General features: G+C 35.1%; 1 protein-coding gene across 1 annotated transcript in view; it reads right to left on the bottom strand.

Annotated features, from left to right (window-relative positions):
- Positions 1–22,504, bottom strand: part of Phm (Peptidylglycine-alpha-hydroxylating monooxygenase) — a 104,620-nt gene that overhangs the window by 39,476 nt on the left and 42,640 nt on the right. Inside the window, exon 2 of the mRNA XM_075359488.1 lies at positions 10,979–11,036. Within this exon, the coding sequence (XP_075215603.1) occupies positions 10,979–11,036 (58 nt within the window). The remainder of the gene's footprint in view (positions 1–10,978; positions 11,037–22,504) is intronic.

Below are 22,504 nucleotides of genomic sequence, written 5' to 3'. Positions count from 1 at the left end.
AACACCGTTCGTGACTGGGAATGCCTCAAAGAACGAACGAGTTTAAAATTAAATCAGTGCTACACTCATACCAATCAAATTTATGTCTTACGCAACATAGAAATTCAGACCTATACAAAATAAATCAGCCAATTTAGGTCACCTAACAAGAGGAACGCAACCTCATTCCGATCCGCGCAGGAACCTGGGACAAACCCTGCATTACCACCCGGTCGGTCCCATCATCCACCAGACCGGCATCCCAACCCAGCAGCAGGAAGACACCCGCCTTTTGACGCTTCCGGTCGCCAAACCATCCCACCCGTTCCTAGCCCTGACCACCAGACCGGCAGCAAATTTAGCGAAATATTGTTGGTGTCCACCGTTGCTCCATCTTATTAGAAGTACGCTCCAGTAATTTCTTTCTTACTTAGTCGACTGATGAAACAAAAAATGATTTCATTCAGATAAGATTCTGAGTTTACTTTGGGAAAACCAAATAATTATTCGCTTAACGATACAGTACAGCAAACTCCAATTTTTTCGTCATTTAATCGTAGTAGGAAGATCTCACGAACACTACTCATAGAATACATCTGTTGACGTAACCCGATAAATGAAACCACATTTTATCTGAAAAAAAAAAATGTTATACGTCCTTTCTTTTTTCAATTTTAAGTCCATAAATCACTGGTAATATTTAACAACTTTAGAAAAATTCATATCGTGTAACCGATGCACTGGAGTTATTGTATACGGATGTAGTTTTAAATGTTAAGTCAGTATTTTGTTTCTCCGCGCGTACTACTCCTCAAGATTTTTGCTTGTGTCAATTTTTTGATAGATTTTTTTTGGAATTTCGGCTGCGATCAGAAATATCACCTATCTTTTCTTTATCAGAATAAATGATGTTCTGCACTCTGGTGCGCATTTAATGACATTTTCCAGATATTGATGTTTTTCACATTTTTATAATATTAATCTGGAACATTTTAATAAAAAATCTCTTTCACGAATTTTTTGAAATCGCCACCTCTATTTAAAACAATTTCAACCAAAAACATGCGAGCTTCAAGTGTTAAAATAATTGTCATTTAATCGAAACAAAAAATACAAGAAAGCTCATCGGTTAAGAAAATAAAAACTATTCTCAACAATGAAACATGGGAATTAACTGTGATCAAATTAATTGTTAGTTTCACGGCTGACAATATCAAAAAGCAATCATTAAATAATTCATTAACTACATGCTTCCAGTTCATAACACTGTCTTCTGCCTTACAAATGACATCTTTTTTTTCTGTTTAGTCTGTGGAATTAACGTTAGGTATTACTTCAGAGGATGAATGAGGATATGTATGAATGTAAATAAGTGTAGTCTTGTACAGTCTCAAGTCGACCATTCCTGAGACGTGCGGTTAATTGAACCCAACCACCAAAGAACCAGCCGGGCTTCGTGGCGCGAGTGGTAGCGTCTCGGCCTTTCATCCGGAGGTCCCGGGTTCGAATCCCGGTCAGGCATGGCATTTTCACACACGCTACAAATCATTCAGCTTCATCCTTTGAAGAATGTCTAACGGTGGATCCAGAGATTAAATTTAAAAAAATTAAAAAAAAAACCATCAAAGGCGTTCTTTGGTGGTTTTTTTAATTAGATCGTGGTAACCACGATCTAATATTCAAATCCGTATAAAAGTACTGCTTTACTTGGAAATCTCGACTTCAAAAACAGCTGATTTGCAATGTTGAGTTTACCAACGAGTTTACCACTAGACCACCCCGGTTGGTAAAAATGACATAGAGTAGTATATTGTATTGTAATAATAGTGGGCACTATAATAATAATAATGGATTTATAAAGTCACGCGATCCAAAACGGACGCCGAATCTACATATTTAAGTTTTTTACTAGAGGTTTCTGTAGGGCAGACATTTTGATTGAAGATTGTTTTAGATAAGATTAAAACGCATAGATCACGTGACTCATTGTCCCATTGTTAACAGTAATTTTTCAGTAGTAAAAGGATATTTTTTTTCTCAAGTTCTCCGTATATTTCACATTATTTAAACACCTGGTCTTTCTGAATGCCAGAATATTTTTACGGCTAATTTTCCCGATTGTGCAGTACCCAATAAATAAATTATTTCACGTTTAGCGTTTAGATTTTATGAAACAGGAAATGTAGCCTGTCATCTGGAAGTAGCGATCATCCGTTTGTGTTAACAACAGTTTCTACAACATTTATCAGTTTAGTTTAACCGTTCTTCAGGAAATTTTCTAAAATGATAACATTTTAAATTAAGTTGTGTGCAAACCGTGCATCAGAAAAAATCCGCTGACGGGAAAATCCTACAACTATGTTGTCAGCTTTTTTTAATGTTTCACTGTTGATCTATTATTTACGAGATACTGTAAACCATTTTTGAAACTAAGTATAAAAATATCAAATGGACACAATTTTGGTTAGGATAGTTTCTGGTTTGCTCAAATTTTATTTTTTAGTTCGAAATCTTTGCTAAATTTAATTTTTCTATATTTAACAGTTGAAAGGTTATTTAAGGGTTCCCATATTTTGTTAACCTTCTATGTATATCTATATATAAATATTTGAAGCAACTAGATATATTATATTTATGAATTTAAAAGTTTTTATTTTATATAAATTTCACGCATACTAAGTTAAAAAAAAAATTATGGAAGTAATGCATACTATTCATACATTATAAAGAGGTAACATAACACACTCGGTAAAATAATTTCAATCGTATAACAAATTTTCAATATTTATTTATTCTCAAAGCCGAAATGCAGTAAGTAACTTATCATAGATGAATTTTGTATCGTATGAAAAAAATGCCGAGCGTGACCGGGATTTGAAAAGAGAACTTTCTGTATGAAATGTATAAATTCTGCAACTCCTCCATGGATGTCAGCAACAACTCTAATTTAAGCTATACCACACTACTGATACATTTAAAAAAAAAATCAAATATCCCATTATTTTTAATATATTTTAATTCTGAACTTCTTTTACAATTTCTGAGTTTAAACCTAACTTAATAAGATAATCATGTAATGAAGATATGTCAAAAAAGAAACATGAACAAATCATCTTTTGGTTGCTGACTTTTGTGACAGTTAAGCTACACTCGCAAGAACTATCACGTGAAAATAAACAAGAATAAACGAAAGTAATGAAATGTAGTAGAAATAACAAAGATGGACCACTAGATATAAAAATTGGAAAAGACTACGAAGGTAGAAGAATGTTTTTATTTGGGAAGTAGAATTATTAAAGATGGACGAAACAGGAGCGATATAAAAATGCCAAATACCGCAGGCGAAACGAGCTTTCAGTAAGAAATATAATTTGGTTACATCAAAAATTAATTTAAACCTCAGGAGAACATTTTTAAAAGTATATGTTTGTAGTGTAGCTTTATATGGAGTGAAACTTGGACGATCGGAATACCCCAGAAGAAAATATTAGAAGCTTTTGAAATGTGGTGCTGTAGGAGAATGTTAAAGATGGGTGGATAAAGTGACAAATAAAGAGATGTTGCGTCAAATCGATGAAAAAATAAGCATTTGGAAATAGTTAAGAGAAGATATAGAATTATAGGCCACATATTAAGGCACCCTGGAGTAGTCGCTTTGATATTGGAGGGACAGGTAGATGGTAAAAATTGTGCAGGCAGGCAAAGTTTGGAATATGTAAAACAAATTTTTAGGGATGTAGGATGTAGGGGGTATACCGAAATGAAACGAATGGCACTAGGTAGGGAATCTTGGAAAGCTGCATCAAAGCAGTCAATGATTGAAGACAAAAAAAAATACAATTTAAAAAAATATATTTTTTTTTTTTAGGTATTATGCAAATTGAGGAAGGGGATTTAAAATAACTCAGTTATTTAGCAGAACCTTATTGATCAAAGCAATGCAGGAAGGAATTTGGTGGAAGGAGCTTTAAATTTATTATCAAGTAAGGAACTGTGATGTTTGCCTGATTGCAGCGAGTTTACTTTATTGATAGATAAACTAAAAGTAGATTAGGTATTATATATACTAACCAACTATTATGTATCAGAAATAAGATTTTTCTTTCGACTTCATCAATATTTGGCTTTTGTTACCATTTTAATGTAATACCAAAATAAAAATTCTCGTAAAATTTTCTGAAAATGATAATATTTTAATTAAAAAAAGTATTATATGTCTTTCTAGTTCAACGAAGTTTCCATTTACTTGTTATATATGTTACCGTGAAAGACCGAGATTAGAGATTAGAGAATATTCTCCGGTGAATATCGACACATACTAAAAACGTCGTTGAAAGACTGAAATATTTGCTGTTTGTTGAAATATATGTTTGTTTTACAAATGTAAAAAAAACGTGTTTTAGACAACAAATTTTTCCGTTTTACGTTGAATATTATGAAAAATACTGGAGATATGGTTCTGAAACCTGTTTTATTGAATTTCAGTTCAAAAATCATAAGAAACCGTCAAGGTTACCCCTTAATTTGGGTTCCTAGAATTTCATTCAGTATGATTTTCTTTCATTTTTTGCCCAGAAATAAGGGCGAAATCTTTCACTAGCCGTTCTCGCTAACGGAGCGTTTCTGAACCCATGTTTATAAGAACTTTGTTCATTATTTTTGCTAACAGGGTGTTCAAAAAGTGACGCAACCTTATGGGAAAATGAATTAGTTACTATAGCTGTTGAAAGTAGCCTCTATTATGCGATTCATATAACTGTGACATTTTGCGAAACACACGTGGTAAAGTTTGTTGAGGAATTGCAGCGACACATAGTTTAATTTCGCTCTGCAATTCGGGAACGGGGTGGAGGATGAGTTTTGTAAGCAGTATCCTTACGATATCCTCACAATAAAACGTCAGGAAGGGATAAATCAGGAGGCCGAGGTGGTCACAACTCCTTTGAAGTCAGTTGTCTATGAAAACACTGATCTAAGAAAGTCATAGAGATGTTGGCTGTATAAGCCGTAGCGTTGTCCTATAAAATTACGTGTACTCTAGCCTGTCTGTAGGTATAATGGCTACAAATCGTTGCACCATCTGTATGTAGCGCTCGCTGTTCACTGTGTCATGAAAGAATATCGTGAAGATTCGCCTACGTGACATTGCACACCAAATACCCACTTTATATCCGTGCAGTTGATGTAGATTTTCCATACACCAATTGCGTGAGTTCTGTGCATTCATGTATTCATCAAGGTAGAACCATACCTCGTCAGACTAAAACTAGTTATCGAGTTCTTCCCCATCTAGCGTTACAGATGACATGAACCGCTGATAGAAAGCTTCACATTTTCCAGTGTCTGCAGGTAACAGCTCGAAAACAACAGGAATTCTGTACGGATGCATCTTTAAACGCTTGCTGAGTGACGTGTGGGCACTACCAACAAAGAGACCAGACTGACTAGATAGGCGTCGCCAATACACTTCTTGGGACTAACAGAATATGCACCTTGCATGTCGATCATCCTTTCTGGTGTTAGCGCTTTCGGTCGACCGCTTTTGGCTGCATCTGCCACATTTTTTGTCTCTTGGAACTTGTCGTACAGCCTCTTGGAGGATGTTTTTGATGCATTTACACCACACTTTTCTGTGAAGGCATTCTGGATCTGGGTAAAAATGGCACATCTAATGTATTGGGAGACAATGAATATTCTCTGCTGCTGTGTAACAGATATTTCCTCAATTTTTCTCAATTAAACATGCAACAAAGGAAGAAAAAATATTCTTTCATAAGTTTGCGTTACTTTATGAGCACTCTGTAGAATGAGCTCAGAAAGTGCAACTAATACTACTTGAATCACCGGTATAGAAAGTTATAGAAAAAAAATTATAGAAAGTTATTCCCGAAGAATTTACGCTGAACCATTTCGGAAATATTAATAGAATTAGAAGTCAAATAAATCCGGTAATCTTTGTAACTTTTTGATGTGTTTTATGGATTTCACATGTCAATCTTTGACGTCGATTTTGACGTCAATCTTTTTTCACGTCGATCTTCATACGTCAAAATTTGCGAAAATCCGGTATCAAAAATTTCTATCGAGCACTATGCATTTCTTTTAAAGCAATATTGCTGCGGTACCAATGGAGATATTTACGGGAAAGTAAAAATTAATCTGCTGAAATTTATTTGAGTATCAAATGAAATCAATAAAAATTTATACAATTTTTAAAAAAATTACTTTTTAATAAACATTTATTTATCTCAACATATAACCGTATAAAAAGTAAAGCTGTATCCCGGATATTAAAAATTAATTCCTGCTAAGCACGTAAAATAATTTGTTAGCTTTCGTTTAAAGATTTTTGATTTATCGATACTCTGATCCAGTGGCGGTTCGTTAAAATTAGGGGGGTGCTGCTCCAGAAATTTTTTTCTGGGCTTTGTCAAGGCCATGGTTAAAGTTTTCTGTAAAATAAAAAAAAACCGAAAGAAATGAATCAAATAGAATTGTAATTAGATTAATAGAATAGTAATCAAATTCTACACTTTATCACTTGCGCTTAAAAACCGTATTCAGTTTAACCGAATAAATAATAAAATGTCAATACAGATAATATTTTTTAGCATTATTAGATAACGAGTTAATAAAATATCCGCTTAAAATCATTATAGTCCAACGGTGATTAATTTAAATTTCTATGTACACAGAAACAAATACATAATTAGTTTTTACTAATTACCTTCTCTTTCGTCCTTCTAGCGTGTTGTTGGACAGATTTGGCAATAAAAGAGCCCTGGTTTTTCTTTTGATCACTATTGAAAAAAATAACTAAACTACTTTCATGTTCCTTCCACCGACTAAACTAGAAAAGGGAACGAACAAGGAAAGTTCCGTACACACGCGGAATAAAAAAACTACCTTTCACCAGCATGCCTGGGTCGGCACTGCTGGAGCGGCAGTTTTCTCTCTCCCTCATAGTCTCGCGTGAAGCTTCCTGTGTGCTCAAGCGCACAACAGCCAAATACCACGCCGCTGGAACTGTGAAGCGCCCAGTTCCATACAAAGATTTTTTTATCTTTTTCATAAACGGGGGATGGGATGGCTACTGATATTAAGGTTAAGGATTATATAGTGTACAAGTATAAAGAAATTAAAGAAAAAAAGGACTCATTATATTAAATGTTATCGATAATATCAAATGGCTATTCGCGAGCCGCCACTGCTCTAATCGTAAGATTTTGTAATTTTTTCTTAGTTTAAAGGTAGAAAAAACTAAAATAAATTTTTTTATAGTTGTTTTATGTATGATAGACACGCTATTAAGTAGAATGAATAAATTGCTACATAAACGTAATGAGTAGTTAACAAATAAAACAGGCAATATAAAGGTAAAAACCGGTTAAATTCTTAACAAAGCAAATAATTCAAGTTATAATTAATTGTTATCTGTTTTTACACTTACGATCTACGCTATTTACAACTGAGGTTGATGCTTATAAGAATTACATTATTTTAAAATTTCAATTAGTTTTATTTGCATCGAGTTAAAAAAATATTATTTTTATTTTATTGCGTAATATTGCCACAGGATAATAACCTTGAACATTTTGTAATGATAATTAAAAATAAAGAACTGCAATATCAAATTAGTTGTTTGAAATCACGGTTAAAACTGTATAAAATCAAATAATTTCTTTAACATTCTCTTTTCTACAGAGTGATTTTTTTAGTCCTGTTACCCAATTTTAAATGTAATTTAAGAAAGGGAAATTTAGGTGGAATAAAAAAAAATGTATTTGTTACTTCCAAAAGAGATTTAATAAAAAGCTATTACTTACATAATTGTTAAAGAATATGCTCAAAATGCCCACCCCTTGTGGTTATACACGCACGGACTCTTTTCAGCATATTAGCAGAAACCTTTTTAAGAGATGTATTGGAAATAGTCGTGATTAAGTCAGTAATATTGGTTTTAAGTTCATCAATAGTGTAAGGATTGTTTTTGAAGGCCTCGGACATAATACAGCCCCACAAAAAGTAGTCAGGAGATGTGAGGTCTGGGGACTTTGGAGGCCATAAGCCCTTGCTTATTATTCGATCATCAAAGAACTTTTGCAGAAAATCCACGGTTTCTCGAGACGTGTGGCATGTAGCGCCGTCTTTCTGAAACAATACCGTTCTTGAGGTTCCAGGAGGGACACAAATTGGCGCACAATATTCCTTTATACTTCACCATTTACTGTCTGTTCGAAGAATATGGGTCCGACTATACGATGACGAGATATCGCACACCATACACCAATTTTTTCAGGATGCAAAGATTTGTCTTGTAAAGCGTTAGGATTTTCGACCGCCCAAATTCGACAGTTTTGACTGTTCACATAACCATAGAGATGGATCCAAGCTTCATCGCTAAAGAACACTGTGTTTAAAAATTCGATTCCGTTACCGTTTACGAGAGACCTAAACCGACGGCAATATTTCAATCGCTTGTTTAAATCTGGAGGCTGAAGCTCTTGGACTAATCCTACGCGATACGGATACAATTTCAATTTTTTAGCGGCTTTCTGAACACTCGAATATGACAAACCGACTTGCGTGGAAAGTTTTCGTAAACTTTTCCGTGGAGAATTGAGCAATCTTGTTATCACATTCTCTAAAACGTCATCTGTCAAACGAGTCGGTCGACCGCTACGTTTTCTGTCGCAAACACTACCTGACTCTCGAAATCGGTTTGCTAGGCTAGAAATTGACATTTTTTCTGGCGGAGAAACACCAACAAATTTAATTTGAAATGATTCTTTTACACTCGCGTACGATTTCGTAGCAAAATATTGTTCAAGAATGAAAACTCGTTGTGCTGTGGTAAAAGACATTCTGTTCGTAACACGACCGGAAACGGCACAAAAGTTTACACAGCTCAAGGAGAATCAACTCACACTGCCGTATCTATATCGGTTGAGTAGCACTACCAACTTCGTGTCACAAAACAAAATTTCCCTTTCTTAGAAAAAAATTACCAGACAAACAATTGGGTAACAGGACTAAAAAATCACTCTGTATAATAGGTATATTAATTTTCTTCTTTTTTTTTGATTTGTGAAAAGGCTAATAATGCAGAATGTACTTATACCTAAGAAAAAACAGTTTTTTTGATACTAAAAACGAATCTGAAGTAAACATTTTTCCATCACCCTACATTTTTGAAAAAATTCAATATTTAAATTTTGAATTGTTGATATCATGTAATGTGTGGATTAATTATATACATACGTTTTTACTTTCCCGTCTAGATAGCGTTATAGCTGTAGAAGGGAAGTTATTGTAATTGGTCCAATTTGAGCAGGTATGATTTTCACCGGATCTTGATGTTTTGATATCTAAGGAACCAAAAAAACCGGATGGGAATTTTCCGGATGTTATTGTTCCCATGTACGTGTATGTGTTCGGTTTTGGCCTCTAAATCACCTTATATATTCAGAACTACTGAACCGATTTTAACTAAACTTGGTCAGATTACTTCTATATATGGGACATTAATGCCATTAAATTTTCAACTTTAAAGATCACGTAGATGAAGCTGTAAAGTAAGGTCACCCTCAGTACTTCGACATTTCGCTTAATTAAGGTCATATTTTTCTTAGGCGCATTTGTTAACGATTAAAATATAACGATATTTGAATAAAAGTTTTGAAAAATCACATCCCCACCCCAAAAATTGCTGTTGTAGTCGTCTGCTATGTTCTGACGTCACAGGAGAGGTAGAATTAAATAAATGAGTAATATTTCAAATGTAGAAAAAAGTAACTCCGTCTGACCGGGTCTCGAACTCTCGATCGCCCGGTAGATTTTGTACTTGGTGTGTTAAGCCTAGCGGCTACACTAATGTGCCGACCGTAGAAGCGAAATTAGTTCTATGTAAATTGTAAAATTACATTAGTTTAGTTAGTGCCTACCGTCGCCGCTAGTACCGCCACACCAGCGCGAATTAAATACGGTATGCACGCGCGCTTTAACTAGAATCATTGAATTAAATAAACGAAAAAATGCTACTCTTAAATAAAATGAAAAGTATTTTAAATATAATATATATTAAATATAATATTTTAAAGTTTCGTGTGTATGTGTGAGTAAGCCGTGCGTCAGAAACAACTGTTATCACCTTTTTTATAGACTTTTAATGTGTCCTTTCTATTAAATTGAGGGTGATAGAAAGATTTTATTTATAAATCTGTAATTTATGCAAAAAAGCAATGCAGAGAAAGGTATCAAATTTAGAGAAAAATTAAAAATGTTTTATTTTGTATATGAGAGTATTTAGTACTTTTAGTACTTTTACTAACTAGATGATTCTATTACATTAATATGTTATTTTAGTTACATATTTGGGCAGTATCATTCAGGGATAATAAACTTAATTTTTTTCCTCTGTTATCTTTTTGCTTGGACAGGATAAATCGATTTATATATAATTCTTTATTAACTTGGGAATATGGGTCATTAAATGATATTTAATGTTGGTTATGGAGTTGGGGAAATACGGCTACCATGGATTAACTTCACCGGGAAAGTTATGCAACGTTTTTCCAGATTTTATATATAGACTACCGGGTTGGTCTAGTGGCGAACGCGTCTTCCCAAATCAGCTGATTTGGAAGTCGAGAGTTCCAGCGTTCAAGTCCTAGTAAAGGCAGTTATTTTTACATGGATTTGAAAGCTAGATCGTGGATACCGGTGTTCTTTGGTGGTTGGGTTTTTCAATTAACCACACATCTCAGGAATGGTCGAACTAAGAATGTACAAGACTTACTACACTTCATTTACACTCATACATATCATCCTCATTCATCCTCTGAAGAATTATCTAAACGGTAGTTACCGGAGGCTAAACAGGAAAAAGAAAGATTTTATATATATTTTTTTATTATTTGTGTTTAGTTAATTCATATTCTTTTTTATGTTTCTTTTTATAATGTAAATTCAATAAGGTGTGTAGTTTTTGAACACTTACCTATATAATAATTTCTTGTAAAATTGACCTTGATGGGTGTACATAAATACAGTTCTGGCTGAAAAAGAAAAGAAAAATAATTATTATTTTTTTTAAACATGTACATATTTAAATATAATAAATTTAAGATAATCTATCTTAGATTTATAGAAAAAGTTTTTCTTTTTTATTAATAACGAGTGTAAATATCAAAAAGTTAAAAATTTCTTTATCAGTTTGAGGTTAGCATTATTAAATTTATAATATAAACAAACAAGAGATAAATATTAAAAATTAAAAAAAAACACGACTGCCAAAAAATACATTGCTCTCTTTTTTTCTGGTTTGGTTCCATCGTGAATTTGTATTATACTAGCAAATGCCCCGTTTGAATTTTAAAAATCGGAAGATTGGTTACGAAGATATAACGTTTCCGAATAACCATGATCTGTTAGACCAAGAGTGTATCTGACGCACGCAAAAGTTAGCCTTCAATCTACTAAAAAATACCCCCTTTGAATTTTGAAAATCGGGCGATTGACTGCAGAGATAGGTTAAGAGTACCTTACTGCACCTCCCAAAACAGCGCCCCAGGGGCACCCTGTTTTTTTTTTTACCAGTTACTGGTGTTGATCCGTCTAGCCTCGCATGAGTGATCGCATAACATCATCACTCTAGCGACATACGCAGTTCCCACGAGAAGTCCATTATTATTAAACACAAATTTTTATTTTTGTTAAACAGAAATATTTTAAATTTATCTAATATTATTTTACTTTATTTGACGTAACTTTAATTTATTATTTTCGTAATACTATTTATTCGTTTGAATCAAATCATTCAGTTCAAACCCACCTTACACACTGATAGAGGCTCATAGTTCACAGTTCATTTATTCAATTCAATAAAATTTGTGCTTCAACTGGTAAATCTCCTCTACTACATATATATATATATATATTTACATATTTATATAGCCTATGACATTCCCGGCAACGTAAAGATTCCAACGCGGGGTCATATATCTTTTCTTTTTCTGTTTAGCCTCCGGAACCACCGTGAAGTATTACTTCAGAGGATATATATGAATGTGAATGAAGTATAGATTTGTAAAGTATCAGGTCGACCACTTCTGAAATGTGTGGTCAATTGAAACCAAACCACCAAAGAATTTATCCGCCTTATCGCGGATATAAAGCCGTGGGCTAGTAGGAGGTTTGGTGAGCTGAACTACTGGCTCACGCAATTCCTGACCGGCCACGGGATCTTCCGCGCCTACCTGTGTGGTAGGAGGAGGGCGGATGACCCCTACTGCCCTTACTGCGGCGACCCGGATACCCCAGAACACGTGGTGTTCTGGTGACCGCAGTGGGTTGATTACCGCCTAGCTTGCTCGGCGATTACCGGACCGCTCAGCGTGGAGAACATCATCGCCACCATGTTGCGGAGCCCCAAGAGCTTTGATGTCGCATGGTTCGTGGCGAGGGTTCTTTAGGAGAAGGATCGAGGGTGCTCGGGGACGAGGGACAGCCCACTGCGGAGCTGCCGTTCTCACGTACTTGCATGAGTAGGCGGTAGCGATGAGGCAAGGGGACTCTCGCATCTCCGAGAGAAAAAGACCGAGTTCCGACGGGGATGCCCCACTCGGGGTGTCCCCGTTAGAGGTATTGGCATAAAGACCGAGTCCCGGCTCCCGAAGTGGGGACCCAGGGACGGCATAGCCGGGCCTGGTGGATCATACTCTGGGAGTTTGAGGCGGGCACAAAGTGAGATCCGACCAGCGGGCCAAGACGTAGAGGCCCGTTAGAGTAAAGGCCACTCCCCTGGGCTGTGTAATACTTAATTGCAGGATCCGGTCCGAGGTAGAAGAAGAAAAAAACCACCAAAGAACACTGGTATCCAGAATCTAATATTCAAAATGAAAGTAATTGCCTTTACTAATCATATATCTAAATCGATTCAGCCGTTGAACTGCTACGATGGAACAAACATATATACATACATACATACATACACCCTAAATACATTACACTCCTTTTTGGGCAGTCGTGTAACAATAAAACAGTAAAAATGAAAAAAGCAAAGTTATTAAATAATATAAGATTTAATATTCAGTATAAAACGAAACACCAAAGATATACTGGAAGTTTACTGAAAAGCTTACTGATCATAAATTTTATTAGTTCTTTACAACAGGATACCCCCTCCCACAAATAAATAATTTCCAATTAATTAAGATGTTCATTTTTATATGAATTTATAAATCAACTCCAAACATATTCATGAGTTGATTTCGCTTGAGTGCATTGAATGAGATAAGATTACGTCATAGAATGAGACAAAATCTAAAACAGAACATCGGGGGACCTAAACGTTTTAACCCAGTGTTCACCCCATCCCCAGAAAAAAATTTATTTTTGAGTTCATTTCGACAAAAATTTCGAAATATAAATTAGAATAAAATTTTAATACAGAAATTTAATTCATGAAATGTTTGCACATTTACCAAAATAACCTTATTTTTTTTCTCTTTCAGACTCATTAATTCATTGATATTAGACTATACTGTTTAATAATGCAATCAAATATCAAAATTCAAATTTCATTGTATGGATTAGTGCAAAAAAAAAATATGTATATCTTTTTTCGATAATCGTAGAATTCAGATTAAATTGCTTTTATGTAATATGCATACAAAAGTTGTAAAGGCAAAATCTAAATTTATGACCAATAATAGCTGTCTTTATAGAGGTCTAATGAACTGGGGAGATCACTTAAAAAATCTATAAATTTGAGTACTGAAGAATAAGGCTTTTTGTAAATTAAATCTGAAATTAAAAAAATCTGATGTGAAACACAACATGATTTTCCTTGTATACCTTTTTTTCCCCTTCTCTCCCCAACCGGATATCCAATTAAGTATACTCAGTTGGGGAGAGTGTCCATATACTCTAAGGAGGCGTCCCTCGCCCACCGGTTGTGCGCCCGGCGCGGCAGGTTAGCCTCCCCGGTCTCGGATCTTTTTTTTTCTTTTTTCTTTTTAGTGCCTGCCTCTAATTCCCCGTTTCGAAGGCGAGGTCCGGCTATGCCATCCCCCACCCTCTCCACGGGGAACCGGGACTCGGTCATGATGCCTGCCTCTAACCGACGATGCCGGCCCCAGAATCTCCGAAGAGCCCCGGTACCAACACCGCCGGCCGGGACTCGGTCTTTTCTTTTCTTTTCCCTTCCCCACTCACAGTATCCCCAGGAGTTCCATCCCCATCATTGGAACCCTCACACCTCAGCATACGGGCCCTCCGAGGATGGACTGTCCTCCCTACTCTACACAGTGCCTAAAGTCCTTGACGCCTCGCGTCTTCCTCTTTCGTTCGGAGAACCACTGCAGCGAAGTTTGCGAACCAATCCCAGTTATTATTGTTACTAGTTAACCAACTCACTAGATTTTCCACATTTAAGTTGGTTATTATTATTTCTTGTCTTAAGTTCTCCCATCTCCGGCACGTGAAAACCGTGTGTTCTACGGTATCTACCTCTTGGCAATTGATACATTGAGGGCTTGTACGCTTACCAAATCTGTATAGATACTGGCCGAAGGACCCGTGACCGGTCATTATCTGCGTCATGTAAAAATTCATGTTTCCTTTTTCCTTGTTTAGCCAGTTATCTAAATTAGGTATCAATTGTCTAGTCCATGTCCCAGTCTGCAATCCAACCCATTCATTCTGTCATTCACTCCCAATGATGTTTTCCACCTCACTATTTAGCATTCCTGCTGTTCTCAATCTTCGCTTTTTTATTAATAATTCTATGGGTGGTACCTCCGCCAGAACACATAACGCACCATATGAAATTGTTCGATATCCTGCTACTGTTCTTATTAGTGCTAGACAGTGTATGCTCCTCAGTTTTCGCATGTTTCTCTGTACATTTATTGCCTCTCCCCAAATTGGGGCAGCGTACAGCATCGATGACATTACCGCAGAGGTTATCAACCTCCTAACCGACGTTTTGGGTGCGTTATTGTTATTGAACAATCCCCTCAGTGCTCTGGTGGTGGGAGCAATCCTTTTGCATATCATTTCTACATGTGCACTAAACCTGAGGCTCTTGTCCAACACAACCCCCAAGTATTTCGTGTTATTAACTTCTTGTATGCTCTCCCCTTTTATTTCCACATTTACATTCCTAATTCTTCTCCGGCCCGAGAACAGAATGCATTGGGATTTTGTCATAGATATCTGCAGCTGATTGTCCTTTAGCCATTCATCAATCTGGATCAAGGCTCTATTGGCTTTATTCTCTAAATTGTTTATATCCCCGTCTTCTACCAGGATTGCTAAGTCGTCTGCATACCTGACGATAGTCACACCCTCCGGATAGTGTAACTTGAATATTTGGTCGTAAAAAATGTTCCAAAGCAGGGGACCGAGCACGGACCCCTGCGGAACACCCCCGAACACCCGATAGGAAACCAAGCCTTCTACTGTATTAACTTCCATATACCTCTCGTGTAGGTATTGTGTAATTTGATTAATTATATAGCTGGAAATGTCCATTCTCATCAATGCTTCAACTATAGCAGACCATGGCACTGTCCCAAAAGCATTTTGGATGTCTAACTGTATCATTAGGGGTAATCGTCTTGTTCGCCACGTGCCTCTTCTGACTGATTTTGCCCAGTTAGTTACTCTGCTTAGTGCGTAAATTGTAATGTGTCTGAATAGAATAGAATTGAATTATATCTGAATCCATATTGGTCTGGATGTAAGCAGTTTTTTGTATCAAGTTCTTCCTGGAGTCTGGTGGCTATCATACGTTCGACTGCTTTGCGCATATTATTGATTAAACTGATGGGCCGGAAACTTTCCTGTCCTTGTATACCTATTAAATTACATATACACACTTTTGCTTCACTTCATTTAAACTTACTTCATTTGAAAGTGAAATACGATCCTCCAATTGTATAATAAAAGTGGACAGTTACACAATTGCTAAAATATTAGTTTTTTATTAACATCAAGTATTTATACAATTATTAATTCAACTTACCTGAAATATTAGGTTAGAGTGAAAGTCCCTTTATTACTCTTTAAAGAAATGTAAGTATTATATCAATATAATACTATGTTTTTTAAATTATTATGATGCAACCAGTAACAAAATTAAAAACCGAAATAGAAGAAGGTTACTAAATTTTATAGCGAAATTTTATTTATCAAGTAGACTGAAACAAATGCATAAATAAAATAATCAACAAATCTGATATGGACAGCACATGACTTCCTTATACGCCTATTCAATTACATATACACATTTTTAAAGGACATAAAATTTTATTTCAGTAATAACTTCTGATTTTTTTTTCATAGTTTTTTTTTTTATTGCTATTATTGAATAATTATTTATTGTAATTTTTTTTTACAATCACAGGTTAATAGTTGCTAATAAATCAATATATATATATATAAATTTAAAAAAAAGTCGAAAAGGAAGTCGGATTCGAATCGATGTACCTTCCCCTTGTAAGATCCAAATATTTCATTAATTAAAATCTTATTTAGCTACAACTCTGGAACAATGAAAATCAGTGGCACTTATGATATATCGTTGAAAAGTTCTAAATGAGGGTTTATTACTGCAGTTAAGAAAAAGTCCAAAATCAAAAATTTTTTTGGACACTTTCAGTCGAATGCTATCAAAAGGAGAGGTGGCCAACTAGATGTTACAACAGTCCTAAATCCAAAATTTCAACATCCTAAGGCTAATCGTTTTTGAGTTACGCCGAAACTAATCAAAATGGATTCAGGGATGGTCAAAATGGATATTTCCGTTGAAATTTGAAAACAGAGGATTTTTCGCGATCATTATACTTCCTTTACTTTGTAAAAGAAAGTAAAAAATAAATAAATATTGGGAAATATTTTTATCGAGGTTTTACTTATTTGTACAAAATAAAGGATGCATTGTGATCGAGAAAATTCTCCGTTTTCAGATTTCAACGAAAATATCCATTTTAACCATCCCTTAATCCATTTTGACTAGTTTCGGAGTGACGTCTGTATGAATGTATCTCGCATAACTCAAAAAAGATTAGCCGTAGGATGTTGAAATTTTGGATTTAGGATTGTTGTAACATCTAGTTGCACCTCCCCTTTTGACTGCAATCGACTGGACTAAAAGTGTCGAAAAAATCCAAAATCCAAAAAAGTTTGAATTTTGGAATTTTTCTTTACTGCATTAATAAGCCCTTACTGAGAGCTTTTCAAAGATATATCGTAAGTGATACTTATTTTCAATGGTTCCCAGAGTTATACCCAAATAAAATTTTAATTAATGAAATATTTGGATCTTACAAGGGGAAGGCACATCGGTTCGAATCCGACTTTATTTCCTTTTTTTAAAGTTTTTTTTTTAATCTAAATATATTGATTTATTAATATCTGATTGTAGAAAAAAAACATTTTACAGTAAATAACAATTTAACCCACCGGGTTGGTCTAGTGGTGAACGCGTCTTCCCAAATCAGCTGATTTGGAAGTCGAGAATTCCAGCGTTAAGTCCTAGTAAAGTCAGTTATTTTTACACGAATTTGATTACTAGATCGTAGATACCGATGTTCTTTGGTGGTTGGGTTTCAGTTAAACCACACATCTCAGGAATTGTCGAACTGAGACTGTACAAGACTTCATTTACACTCATGCATATCATCCTCATTCATCCTCTGAAGTATTATCTGAACGGTAATTACCGGAGGCTAAACAGGAAAAAGAAAGTAAATAATAATTTAATAATAACTATATATATATAATGCACTTTTCATTTAAAAAAAAAAGTATATATGTAATTTAATAGGCGTTCAAGGAAGTCATGTGGTGTCTGCATCAGATTTCTTTTTAATCAAAATATAATAATTATTTTGATGATGTCATTATCTAGCATAACATTATCATCGCTCGTCCAACGATGTAGTAACCTACATATCACTCCGATAGATTAGCGTGAATGATGCTATTATAGATTATGGCATTAGAAATGTAATAATTATTATACTATTTTTATCCGTTTCAAAATTTTAGAATGAATCGTATTCGTAAAGAAATACAAGATTATAGTTAAAATGTCAGAGTTCACGTGAAACTAAAAATGTAATATTTTTCCCCTTTTTATTCATTTAGGTCTGCTTTTGTATTCCAGCTAAATTTAAGTGATGTAGAGAGATATAAGTTTTCATTGTTTGTATTTTATGCCTCCGGCAGTAACAGTATTATAACAAAGGTCTGTCTATTCTGTGATGTACCTGAACGTAATAAAACAAACAACTTTATACATTGTATTTCCATATACAACACACGATCTATTTATTTATTTTTTGTTGATTTTTGATAAAAATTGATTTAATTATCGTACAAATAACAAAGAAGAATAAGGGGGTATAGTACATTACACACGAATAGCAATTCATTGCGCCATGTTAGAAGAAAAATTAATACATAGTAATTCTTGAAATTGTTCTACTTTCAAACTTCTATTTTTAAAATACATAATTTCACATGATGTATGTACATATATTAATAATAGAAAGAGTTATAAAAATTAAAAAAACACGACTACCAAAAAATAAAATAATAAAATGAACTTAATAAACGACAATAAATCGAACTAAAAAAGAGAAGAAAACAAGGCATGAAATAAAGGACTAAACATCGTTATGCAGTACTTAATAAAATAAAATAATTCGTGACCGATCAAATTTCAGATAGTCTTAATTTGTTTAAATATATATTTCATATTATAGAATTAACATGCATTTAAGGTTGTTTAATGATTAAGTTCTCACCAGGTCTTATATCGATAAGAAAATTTTGTTTTCAACGAAAATACGAGGGTAAGTCAATTATTACCAGCAATTTAGTTATATAATTTTTGTTGGTAGTACTGTCGTGTTGCGTAGATGATAGTTTCAAGGACTGAGATAAAATATCTTGGAATATAGGTGGACACCAGGATGCATTTTGGCACCCAAGTCTTGGAGGCCTGCTCGAAGGCTGAAAAGATCATACGTCTGGTTGTCAGATTACTGCCGAACTGTGGGGGACCGAGGCTGAGGAGGAGGCTGATGTTTTGAGTGATATACTCCATGTTACTTTACGGTGCTGAGTTATGGGGAGGGGTTAGGTTGTATATGCTGCATCATTAGATGCAGCATATACAGGGATGCTCTCGAATCAATACACAGGAGGAGCTGCCTCCGTGTTACAGCTGCATATCGCACGGTTTCTCGAGAGGCAGTCGAAGTATTGGCGGAAATATTACCTGTCGATCTGGAGATCACCCGCAGAAAGAAGATTAAAAAGCAATTGGCGTCAATACCTGCGGAAAAAAGGAGAGTGGCTAGCTCCATCGTGGAAGAAATGATGAGAGAATGGCAGATGCGCCACACCGCATAATTGGAAACCGGAGAAGCTGGTGCGAGAGGGCCTATTGCTCGCTAGATTACTGTCACACAGTTTCTAGCGAGCCATGGGGGTTCAGAGAATACCGTTTTTACGTGTAAGCTAAATCACTCCGCTTGTTGTCCGGTGTATGTAGTCGAGGAACAGACAGCATATCACGTCTTCTTTCGCTGCCCCCGATTTGAGGATACGAGGAGGGAAATAGTGGACACCATAGATAAAAGGGAAATGTTCCTCTAGAGGAAGTGCAGCAGATCAATTGGAAGATGTTGGAAAGCGCGGAAAACTGGACTGCTGTAGTAAGGTTTGCTAGGTAGATCATGGAGGAGCTGTATGTCTGGGAGGAGTCTCGCAGAGGTAGAAGAAGGGGTTGTCGGAGGGTACGGGGGAGGACAGGCACGCGGCTGAAAGCCTAGGGGGTTCCCCGTACATATGGAGATCGCCTGGGTGCGATGAAGTCGTGGACACTCCGCTTCGCGTCCGATGCTAATACTATACTGTTCGATTGTCTATGAGGTGTTTGTTTATGTGATTGGATGTGGCTGGCTTTGATGTGATGTGTGAAGTGTGCGGCGTGAGGTATGTTTTCTGAGTGATGATTGGATGTTGTGGAGTGTGTGGTGAGATTTAGTCTGAAGTTTGGTATCTTGTGGGTGTATCCGTGTCTGTTGACTGTGGTGTCTGAATGTGTGAGAGGGCTTATTCCTTATTACCCCTTCCTGAAGTAATGCACACCAGCTGTACCAGGAAGGGTGGGTAACCAGGGATGGAGATTTAGTCGGTAGTGCGCAGGAACACATACGCATTTAATAACATCTTGCGGAACCTGTTAGCGAGCCCGACACTAACCATGCGCCCATAAATGGGTTCCTTCACCTCAAAAAAAAAAGAAAAGATTTTCTAGTAGTCATTTGTTGCAGCATTAGGGATTCTGCCGCGTAAAGTGCTTCTACTTTACAGCTTTATCACAGTTTCATAGTGTCGGAAATTTTGAGTTCCATGATAAAAACTTTGTTATATGTGTTTTTCGAAAGTTGGAAAGCTAATTCCATTTTATTAGCTCTAACTGTTAACGCTTTTTTATATGAAGAATTCCAACTGATCCGTTCTCCGAGATATTTGAAATTATCCCTTTTATATATTTTTGTTATTATTTATACTAAGGAAATTCGGACAGTTTTTATCATTAATCAAAATTCTTCTTTTCTCAATCGCGATTTTTAGTCCCATCGAGCAGCCTTTTTTTTAATTCTTTAATTTATTGATCAGCATTCCAGTTTTTAACTAATATGCCATATTATCGGTGAAAGCTAAAACAGTTAATCTTTAGTCCTTTACTTCCCAATCTTAATCCACAAAATTTTTGTTTCATTCTTTAACTACCTTTTCAAGAGCACATTTAAAAAGTAATGGAGAAAGTTCATCTTCTTCTTATGCCGGTTTCGATGAGAAAAGGATCTGATAATTGTCCTAGAAATTTTATTTTTGGGTATGTGCTAGTTAATATTGCTTTGATTAAGTTTACCGTTTTTTTTTTATCTAAACCTAATTCTTTTAACGTTGATAAAAGTTTGTTCTATCTACCGATTTATGCTTTTTGGAAATCAATAAAAGTTATAACATATGTTCTATCTAGACATTTACAAAATTCCATAATATTTTTGGGATTAAAGATTTGCTCTGCGCAGGATCCATTTTTCCTAAATCCACCCTGATATTCACCCAGTTTGATTCAGTTAAGGTTTGACACGATTAAGAAGAGCTTTAGGTAGAATCTTGTAAGTAACTTCCAAAAGTGAAATTCCCCTGTAGTTATTTGGGTATGTTTTGGATCCTTTTTAATTCCTTATACGAAGTAAAGGAAGTATTGTGATCGCGAAAAAGTTTTTTTCAGATTTCAACGGAAATATCCATTTTGATCATCCCTGAATCCATTTTGACTAGTTTCGGCGTGACATCTGTACGTATGCATCTCGCTTAAGTCAACAATGATTAGCCGTAGTATGTTGAAATTTTGGATTTAGGACTGTTGTAACATCTAGTTGTGCACCTCCCCTTTTGATTGTAGTCGACTAGATCAAAAGTGTCCAAAAAGCCCAAAATCCAAAAATAATTGGATATTGGACTTTTTCTTGACTTCAGTAATAAGCCCTTATTGAGAGCTTTTTAACGATATATCGTAAGTGGTACTTATTTTTATTGGTTCCAGAGATATTGCCAAATAAAATTATAACTAATGAAATATTTAGATCTTACAAGGGGTAAGCACATCGGTTCGAATCAGACTTCATCTCCTTTTTTTTTAATTTAAATATATTGATTTATTAATTAGTAATTATTAACCTATGATTGTAAAAAAAATATGACAATAATTCAATAATAATAACAATATATATATATGAAAAAATATCAGAAGTTATTATGAAATAAAAGTTTATGTACTTTCATTTAAAAAAAGTGTGCATATGTAACTTTAATAGGCGTACAAGGAAGTCATGTGGTGTCCACATCAGATTTTTTTATAAATTGGTTGGTTTTTATACACTGGAATAGAATGTTCAGCATTTTAAAAAAATTAGGGTTCAAATACAGAGATAGAAGAACAATTGCTAACATGTACAGGAACCAAACAGCAACAGTAATAATTGAAGAACATAAGAAAGAAGCCGTAATAAGAAAGGGAGTCCGACAAGGATGTTCCCTATCTCTGTTACTTTTTAATCTTTACATGGAACTAGCAGTTAATGATGTTATAGAACAATTTAGAAAAGATACAGATGCTACGATTTGCTGATGATATAGTAATTCTAGCCGAGAGTAGAAAGGAGTTAGAAGAAACAATGAACGGCATAGATGAAGTCCTACGTAAGAACTATCGCATGAAAATAAACAAGAACAAAACAAAAGCAATGAAATGTAGTAGAAATAACAAAGATGGACCACTGAATGTGAAAATAGGAGGAGAAAAGATTATGGAGGTAGAAGAATTTTATTTGGGAAGTAGAATTACTAAAGAAGGACGAAGCAGGAGCGATATAAAATGCCGAATAGCACAAGCGAAACGAGCCTTCAGTAAGAAATATAATTTGTT

The sequence above is a fragment of the Lycorma delicatula genome, chromosome 3 (genome assembly GCF_047948215.1).
Source record: "Lycorma delicatula isolate Av1 chromosome 3, ASM4794821v1, whole genome shotgun sequence".
Classification (NCBI taxonomy): Eukaryota; Metazoa; Arthropoda; class Insecta; order Hemiptera; family Fulgoridae; genus Lycorma; species Lycorma delicatula.
This window is presented reverse-complemented; position numbering and strand designations above follow the sequence as displayed.